Source organism: Asparagus officinalis, chromosome 3 (genome assembly GCF_001876935.1).
Source record: "Asparagus officinalis chromosome 3, Aspof.V1, whole genome shotgun sequence".
NCBI lineage: Eukaryota > Viridiplantae > Streptophyta > Magnoliopsida > Asparagales > Asparagaceae > Asparagus > Asparagus officinalis.
The window spans coordinates 95,878,276-95,888,190 of NC_033796.1; the positions used below are offsets into that span (position 1 = coordinate 95,878,276).

The following is a 9,915-nucleotide window of genomic DNA, read 5'->3' on the forward strand; positions in this document are numbered from 1 at the left end:
GACCAAGGCGTTGATGCCATAGTCAAGGATGATCATATTTTTCTGTAACAAGACCAGTAACGGACGTATTATCGTCCAAATAGTACATACCTCCTCTCTCATGCCCCGAACCAATCGTCATCTCAGTTGCTAGGTCCTGAAAAACACAATAAGAAGGAAAAATATTACTTTACAGTTGTGTTTGGTGAACTGACTGATGGACAGTAAACTGACAAGAAATTTTAGAAGATATAAGACGTTAGTAAGGGTCAGTGATGAAGTAGCATGGACTACTCCATCACCAAGAACTGGAGAATATGTATCATCAGCAATGCGGACCGATGAAAACTTGTCAGAAAGGTTTAAAGAAACAAAGTGATCTTTTATACCTGTCATGAGAAGAGACACCAGAATCTAATACCCATGGCCTGTGAGGAGAGGCAATGTAGGCATCCATACCTGAAGAGGATGTATGAGTAACAGAATGACTATTCTGAGAGGACTCGAGTTGACGCAACTGGTCATACTCAGCTTGCGAAATCTGAACAGTGGAGGGAGCAGAAGTAGTTATCGGAGAATCAACAAAGGTAGGTGTAATATCAGCAATCTGGGCTCATCAGGGCGACCAAACTTCTCCCAACACTTCTCAGAGATATGATTAGTCCTTCCACAATGTCTGCACAATGTCCCTACGATATCCCAACAGAGTTGGTGCATTTGTAACGACGGGCTGATGCATCTCTAATTCATCGATTAGACTTTTCAGCTCACCAAAGTATTCAGGTACAGAGCAATCGTCCTGTTGAAGAGAGAAAATGCGTTCATACAACTCGAACACGAGATGCATTTTTCTTATTCTCGTACATAATTGTTAAATTATCTCACATCTCCTTAGCAGTGTTCAAGAACATGACACTGCTACTAATCTAGGCTTCCATGCTATTAAGAAGCCAAATCATTACACAACAGTCAGCAGAGATCCATGTGGGTTACGTAGGATCTGTAGATGCGGGAGGTAGGGCCAGAAGATGAACTAATTTATTCTGAGCATCAATGAAGATGTGAAAGGTTTGTGCCCAAAGTAGATAGTTGGTGCCATTTAACTTCACCGTGGTCCCCAATACAATTTTGGGGCAAAGATCTCAGCAGTAGTAGGGGTAATAGTAGCCGCAGAAGAGATGTCAGATCCTGTCATTGTTACAGAATAGGATAGTACAGTAGCAGGAGGATCATAATCTTCTTGTATAAAACCCGAATGTTTAAAACAGAAACCCGAATGTTAGAATAGAACCCGAAGGTTAGAACCTGTGTTAGAACCCGAATGTTTGAACAGAAAACCAGAAGGTCAGTTTCAGGAACCCGAAGGTTAGTTTTTTTTAATATATATATATATTCTTTATATATATATTTGTTTTTTTTTAAATCTGTAGACCCTTACACCCTAATCAAGAATACATCACTCCTCTCCTTTCACAAATCAGGCCCAGCAAAAAAGGCCCAAACCCAAACAAATAAACACAACACAAATGACAGCCCGGTCGGGCGATGAACACAAAAAAAAAGCAGCGGCTAAAAAAAAGGTAAGAGGGCGACGACGACGGCAACGTCTAGCGCATGCCGATATGACGTCGGCCGCAAGAGTATGAGCGACAGACCGTCGGCGGCAAGAGTAGACGACGGATGGCGACTAAGGACTACGAGCACAAGATCTGAAGATGATGGAGCTCACGATCTTAGGCCTCTTCGACCGTAGACGGTGAGACGGCCGGATGAAGAACGGCGCAACGAAACTGAAGATCTGAGGCGGCGAAGGCGCGGCTGCTGGTTCGGACAGACGATGATGACGACGGTTAAGGACGACAGCGAACACAAGATCAGAGGGTGGCTTCGAGCGACGGCTAGGGTTCGGAGCTGGAGTAGTTTTTTTTGTTAGGGTTTGGAGAGTGACGACTCTGATGCCATGTTGAAATGGTAAATCAGAATCATATTAGGGTTTCTCCTCATGGCTCCAAATATATAGTATTACAAATGGGTAATAGGTTATTGAGTCTTAATCCGGTAACCCAATACTTAATTCTAACAATTTCTGTAAGTGTAGAATCAAAAGTTACCAAGGTCTTTTTCATGACAGTCTTGTGAAGGAAAAGTCATTATCTTCATTGAAGAGGTTCTCCCTCTCTTTGTTCTTTTCATTGAATAGCGTATCTCTCTCTCTCTCTCTCTCAGTTTCTTTACATTCTTCTTAATCTACCACCATCATTTGTACTCCCATAAATCCATATCATTTTTCTAAATATCTGACAAGAACACAGTTGCTGCCTTGCTGGACCTTTTCTTTTTCTTGCAAATCATTTTTTTAACTTGTGAAATATCTTAACTAAATTCTGTCCCCTATGATTGGATTCCCTAGCCATTTCTTGCCAAAATTTGAACCTCTAACCAGTTGAATACAAAGGTCAGGAGTTTCCTGGATGGACTCCTTTTGTCTTTTGCCATTGCTAGTAGAAAATTTATTGTCTATAGAACAAACCTACATATGCACTCTCAAATCTATAAGATGTTTCCTACTGTTAATGATCTTATTTGATATATGATCATGTCACCGCCCAAACCAATAATAATATTAATAAATTATGATAACATCAAGATACGTAACAGTCGGCCACAAATCTTCTTATCAAGGGACTCATGAAGCCTAACTTCAATATTTTCATCAAAATGAAATTCCAGATATGATCCGTAAAAACCTCATATTCCACATCACAAACTTACATTTTTTATTGGTCTAGACTGACTAATGTGATAGAGATTCATGGCTTTCTAGGATTATCAAATACTATAACAGATTGTGGAAGGAATTTCTCAAATCACTACTCCATTCCTCAGTTGAAACAAAATAGTAAATTTTCTTACATCCTGAAAGCACATTGGAATCTATCATTGAAGCCACGATAATCTGAAATATTGGTTATATTTGGGGTGAGCTTTCGACGCACTCAATAACTGGTGCATATTCTATAATTTATAGAGAAATAATCATGCACACTTGTATATGATGATGCATATAGTGTAAGTTTGGACTTTGAATATAAGGTGTTCTTTTACGGATAATATGTCTGGAATTTCATGTAAGCGAGGGTCGCCTTAGACGAAGTTCGCCAGTTTGATCCATGTTATTCAAGTTTGCTATTTTCATTGTGAACTTCACTTCATCCTATCAACAAAGTTCTTTTACATTCCACACTGTTCTAGTTCCCCTGCATGGTTTACTCGGTTGATCACATAAAATAATTAAAATTTCTTTTGCTGATGGACTAATTTACTTTTATTACTATATTTTGCAGCAAGAAGATATTAGAAGTTATATAGAAAAATCTCTAAAACATGGGATTCATCTTTCTGTATTTCGTAGAGAACGGATTGGTGGTGATTCTCATGGAATCTCATATTGGTAAAGTAAATGTAACTTTGTGGTTATATTTGCCCATCAATTCAGAAGCACTACTTTATTTTTTAATCATGAAAATAGGATTGAAGCACCTTATGTATTGCTTTGAAATAATATTTATTAACGAAACTGTTTAACATACTTCTATCTTCCTGTCATCAGGTATGAAGATGACCCCATTATTGGGCACCGTTTGTATCGCGAAATTAGACATGTTGAGGTGAAAAAAGCAAAGGCAAGGGGCCCTACACCCCTGCCTCATGTATCGTACCAGTGGGAAACAGTTGCAACAAATTTAGATGAATTTGAGGAAGTCTCAGTAAGTTCTTGTGTTTGTAATGCTGATGATATATTATGAGCGTGTTATAGTCATTTCCTGTGGTATATGTGTTTTAGTTATTACTTTGATATATCAGAAGGTTACTACAAACGATACATATCCAAAGAATTTCGAGGAAGTTCCTAGAACATGCTTCTAAATTTTACAGTAATTTTAGTCTTGTTGAGTTCGGTAGATGTTCCATTATGAAATTTTCGTCTCAGTTCAGTGCATAATATTGTAAATAGTGTATGTGCATGTCCATGTGCACATGTATCAATCTTCTGATGTTGCCAATGTTTCAAAATCGACATGTATTCTTGCGTACCGCTCAGATTTTCTGAAATGGCGATGAACTAAAATTATGTTTCTGCCAATATTCAACCTTTACCTCTTAGGTAACCCCCATATTCTACAAAATTGGGCTGCTAGCAGCTTGATACTGGTTGCTGGACAATACTGATGGATACTTGCTTGTAAAGTTAAAAATTAGCATAAAGCTAAAAATGAGCAACAAGATAAAATAAGTATTATAGTATTTATCTGGTCGACTTTTTGTTTCCTATAGTTATCATAATTAGTGTAAGTCAAACCAATACTATGCTGTATTAAAATATATAACATAGAAAATAATGTGTGGATATATGAAATAACAATTCCTGAACAAAAGTAATGTATGATAAATTAAATGTCTAAGGTTCTGAATACTTATTAAGCTAACATAATAAAAAAGATTAAAAATAAATTTGATTAGAATCTATTTGGCATAATCCTACATACTAACGTTGACTAGAGCACATGGAATGAAAAGTAGAAAATTATGGAAATTATAAAAGCTATGTAAAAGTAAAAACTTGAAAATAAAATAAAATAAAAGAAGCGTCCATCTTTATTGCATTTCCTACGTACTAACATCGACTAGATCACATGGAATGAAAAGTAGAAAATTATGGAAATTATAAAAGCTATGTAAAAGTAAAAGAAATAAAAATAAAATAAAATAAAAATGTGTCCATCTTTATTGAATGTGCTACTGAATATTAGTAAACATTAATTAAGAAATTTAACTTGAGCTTGTCTGCTTATTCATTTATGTTAAGTATATCATTGCAGATATTATTTTCTACTTAATATTGATGCTTTATCAGTTAGCTCTTCAACTGAATCCACTTCGTTGGAAATGGGTTGGACGATGACAGTGAAAGGGCTTTTGCAACCTGATATTGTCTTAGTTTTTAGTTTATGTTTTGTTTAGACTGTGACTTGCAATTCGTTTTTAGCTCTAATCTTCTCATATATTTGGTTATGAACAGTGTATCATTGATCCATCTGTATATTCTCTACACTTCTATCACTTTTAAGTGGCATGGCATTCTGTCATGGAGAACTTAAATGACCAAATTCACGTCCTTCTGTGATCTTATTTCCCTCACAGCCGCCTATCCCCCTTACTAACTCAGCATTTTACTCTGTTTTCCCAGGACAAGCTTATTTCAAGTAAAAATAGGACAGAAGCTGCACTTGGAAAGCGGTTGAAGATTGACCTTCTTCCAGAGATCGAGCAAATCCACAAGGTGTGTTCAACTGCATGCCCCTTCCACCCCCACCACCACCCCTCAGCTCTTCATATATTAATCTGCTTGTCAGAAGTGGTTGAACATATGCAATGAAATGGCCGTAAGCTAATTATTTTTTGGCTGATAATGCAGAAGAAAGAAAGACTCTTGAAAAAGCAACAAAGACAAGCTCTTCTTCTTGATAACTTTGTTACTACAGATGGACTTTCTACTGGTCGATCCCTTCGTGATAGAAAACCTGTCACCTACACTTTTGGTAAGAAGTTTATACAGAAGTTTCGGTCAAAACTTTCTTGCCTTGAGGCTGCATATATTCCTCATAATTACTGTTTTCTCAACTAACTCAATTAGTAATGTAGAATCATTTTCGCCAGATTTTAGAAATAAATACATTTGAAGCAAGCATGTGGTAAAATCTTCCTTTCTTTCTTTAAGTAGTTTTTTTTTTCGTACACAGAAGAAGGATTAGCAAGGATTATACATGTTCTAAAATCATAACTCATGGGAAGTTTATTTCTCTCACGAGCCTTCTTCTCCAAGTGCAGGACTTATTTCTCACTTTATGTGAGCTTTTTTAGGGCGCCTCTCCCTTTTCCTTGCCTTCCTCTTTTTCCAGCATGATGCATACAAGATTCGCTTCCAAAAGTATTAATAAAAATAATATCAAATGCATTCAAACTTCATTGTCAGTAGGAAAGGAAATGTGGGATTATTCTGAATTGATTTTTTTACATCTTGCACAATAGCTTCCTGTCCTTGCTATGAAAACCTTGCAGCAATTTACAGATTATGTTGATGTACCAATTTGCAAATTACAATCCCTCCCTCTATGTGTGCGCACGCGTGTATTTTTGAATACAGTAAAACCTTGTACTCACACAAATTTCTGGAGAACCTTAGGCGATGCAAAAGTTTTTCAATCTGTTTGTATACTGTGTTTGATCTATGAACCCATTTTTGAGATCAGCAGTATTAGCTTGTGAATTGATTGCTAATATAAATTACTATCTCACCTTGTATAGATCCAAATTCAGCAACGAATCTTTAACCATTCTTGTAAGCTAAGAATGGACTATTGCTTTCAGTTATGGTTGAAGCAATCAATCATGTCTGAATCTTTGGTCTTGTGAAATCTTTGATCTTGTTGTCTATGTACCGTCACATCATTGCTTCTTTTTGAGTAACAAACCGTCCTTTCTAATTTTCGGTTTTTACTTTTTAAAATTTTTGTTCTTAGCCTTGACTTATCTCAGGTATTAACCTTATCTTTTTACCTGGCGCCATTTCCCTTTTCCCTCACATGGAGGTAGACTTGTATTTTGATTATTTTCCAACATTATTCCAGCTGTTAAGTACAATTAATGTTTCTATTTTGTTGTACAAATCTATATGTTACTTCATTGGACTAATCATATGTATCAAATATGCAGATGACTATGACCGATCTATTAGTGAAGCTATAAAAATAACCAAGTATGTATCTCTGACCTTTAGTTCCTAGCGTAATATTGCTTTCCATATTTTCCCTCTCCTTATGTTGGTGTATTGAGCTCTATGCATGTATTACCTTGATATCTTAGGAAAAAACCGGACTCACCTGAACATGTTATTAAAAAGGAAGGTGGAGCTAAGCCCGAGACATCCACAGAAGGTGATGGTAAGCCCGATCCATCCATAGAAGGTGGTGGTAAGCCCGAGCCATCCACAAATGGCAGATTGAATGGCACTTCAAAAGCCATGAAACAAGTTTCTTATGAATCACAGTCCTCAAAATCAACTGATTATGAAGAATCTGATGGTGAACTACAATCTGATACTCTTGATCGTAGGTATAATATATAGATGTTATACTGTTTCTTTCTTTCTTGCGTTAATTGGATATGGTCCCTCAAATATTTAATTTTTTGATACTAATCAACCAAATGATAGTTAGCGGTTGTTTGATTTGGGGTGGGGTATTTCTTTAACTAAGTTGGGGGATTAATTTCAAAACACCTAAAAGATTTGGGGGTCTAATTTCAAAATATGAAGATTGGGGATAATAGTTCAAAACACCTAAAAGATTTGGGGGTCTAATTTCAAAAAATGGAAGATAGGATAGATATTGAAAAAAACCCTTTTCCCTTTTATTTTTTACTTTACGAGACCTGGATGATTCTTCTATTTTTGACATATAATCATTCTTCGATTATTTATTTTTGAATACAGTAATCGGCGGAGGAAAAGACCTCAAAGGTATTCAGAAAAGGACTATGTTGAAGCTGTTTCGGATAATGAGGCAGACTTCGACAGCGATGATGATATTGTTGGAGAAGCAGTATATGATGACGAATACCTCAAAATCAAGAAGCAGAAGAAGGTGTCGAGTAGCTCAGAAGGAGATGAGGAGTACCGGTGGGAGGAAAATGATGACGAAGACGAGGAAGGAGAGGAAGAAGAGGAGGATTCGTTGAGTATCAGCGATGAAGATAGTGACGATAACCACAGATACAAGAAACGCCCAACTCGAAGCAGGAGAGCAGCAAAGAAGAGATCTGTTGATGAGGTCAAGTCGGGTCTCAGACGAAGCAAGAGGGCTACAAAGCCCAGGTTCAACTACCGCCAGTATGAACTGTCAGAAACTGATGCAGAGTCTGAGAAGGCCGAGCAGTCCAACGCATCTGATGCAATTTCAGATGCCAGTAATGATATGGAGCTTTCGACAGCAAGCCAAGATTCTGAGGATCACGAGGAAAATGGTGAAGAAATGTTGAAAGACGAGAAAATGAATGTGGATTCTCCTAATGAAGATGTTGAGAAAGAGGAGGGTCAATCAGTAGAGAAAGCTGATGAGAGCCCTGTGCAAGGGGAAGGTGGTAAAAGGAGGCGGTTTTTAGACCTTAATGAGCTTGCTCCAGGAACCGGTTTTGAGGATGGGCCTAACTCCATGACGAAGGATGAAGATACCGATAACCCTTAGAAATTTAGCCTCATTGGTGCAGAATTTTACGTGGACGGGCATTTTTTTTTTTTAAGATGGCAGAAGATTCTCAAGTGTTGGAATCTTCAGATGGGCAATGTTGGTGTTCTGAGGCATAATATAAGCTATAGAGAGGCACGCTACGATCGGAATTGCGAAGAGGAGAATACGCCCTATTGATTCTTCCTTCAACGCCCTAGGAACCTCTCAGTGTACAATATCACCCCTTTCGATGCTGTGAACAGTGTTGAGTGGAGAATTATGGGCTCTGAATGTTTTAGCTGTTCAGTTCACCCTTATTAGGGGGATGTAAGTCATTAGATTTAGATGTATTGCTTTAGGATTAATCATGAGATATAGGGGGAATGTATGATCTTGTTGTAACGGCTATTCCTATTGTCATAAGAAGCTGGTATTGTGCTCAGGATGGATACTGATATTGATGTTGCACGTTCTCACTAGTTCGTAATGATATCTGCCGGCTACTAATGATTCTCAAGTCTGCCGCGTCTCAGTACTAGTGTAGTACCCCGTTCGTATCTTGGTGCTAGTATGGTTGCACGATTCTTCTTTGCACGCGGGCATACTTGTTTCTAGTTTTGAATATTCTTGAATTGAATGACTAAAATTTGCGTTAATCGCTTAAATGAGCATAAAAATTTGTCTGAATATTTATTATGTTCTAAATGATTATGCATGTTAACGATGGTTTGTTTATACGATTGTAACATATTATATGATTATTATGATTTAGGTAATCATCAATCGGGCATGTACCTCAGTAGTACAGCGTTTATTTAGTGTCACTACGGTGTGGGGATCTACGCTGCACATCCTTCATCTTTTGTTGACCACAAGATTTTATAAGCTAAAAGTTTCTTCGAAAAAAATTGTTGCCTCCTTTTATTTTATTTGTTACAAGTCCACTCAGATCATCCTTTTATCCACCGTAAAATTAAAAAAACAAACAAATATATGTGAATCAATATCAAGTGAAGCAGATACATTTTTCTAACCTAAGGTCAGAAAGGTTTTTTAAAAAAAAGGAAGGGCATATCGACATCATTTCTAAGTATTTACTCAAATGCACGTGCAATCAAAATATTACTTTAATTTCTAAGTTAACACTATTTTTTAATAAAAAGGTTACTCTAATACCCTAGAGTTTTGCTTATTTTTCACTTTGATAATTAAAGTTTAAATTTATCATTCTAATAAATTCAAGATCCGAAATAAACAATATTAGAACATGACATTGTTACATTAAATTATACTAAATATCTTAGTGAAAATATTATAAACACTTTTTTTCCATAGTAATTAAGCAATATAAAAATTATAGGATTTTTAAACTAGAAACCACCTTAACTAAAGGGCAATTACACAGAAACCACCTTCTATTTTTAATTTACACATAAACCACCTTTAAAGTTGGTTTTTATTGCAATCAAGCACCTTCTAGTTAAATTTTCACTAACAAAATTTAAAAATAAGCTTAAAAAACTTCAAGTTCAAGGTAAGTGAGCTGTATCCTAACGAGATCTAAACACTAAAAAACTAAGTCATGTATATTGAATGTGAGTTTTTAAGAGTAATTTTGAGTTTTAAGTGAAAATTTTGACTGGGAGGTAAT

The 9,915-nt window shown here is 36.4% G+C and overlaps 1 protein-coding gene across 1 annotated transcript in view; it reads left to right on the forward strand.

The window, feature by feature from the left end:
• LOC109834494 (DDT domain-containing protein DDR4) overlaps positions 1-8,796 on the forward strand; it is a 29,845-nt gene extending 21,049 nt beyond the window's left edge. Inside the window, exons 7-13 of the mRNA XM_020402529.1 lie at positions 3,324-3,430; positions 3,590-3,746; positions 5,228-5,320; positions 5,456-5,579; positions 6,754-6,796; positions 6,904-7,152; positions 7,532-8,796. Of these exons, the coding sequence (XP_020258118.1) occupies positions 3,324-3,430; positions 3,590-3,746; positions 5,228-5,320; positions 5,456-5,579; positions 6,754-6,796; positions 6,904-7,152; positions 7,532-8,282 (1,524 nt within the window). The 3' untranslated portion in view covers positions 8,283-8,796. The remainder of the gene's footprint in view (positions 1-3,323; positions 3,431-3,589; positions 3,747-5,227; positions 5,321-5,455; positions 5,580-6,753; positions 6,797-6,903; positions 7,153-7,531) is intronic.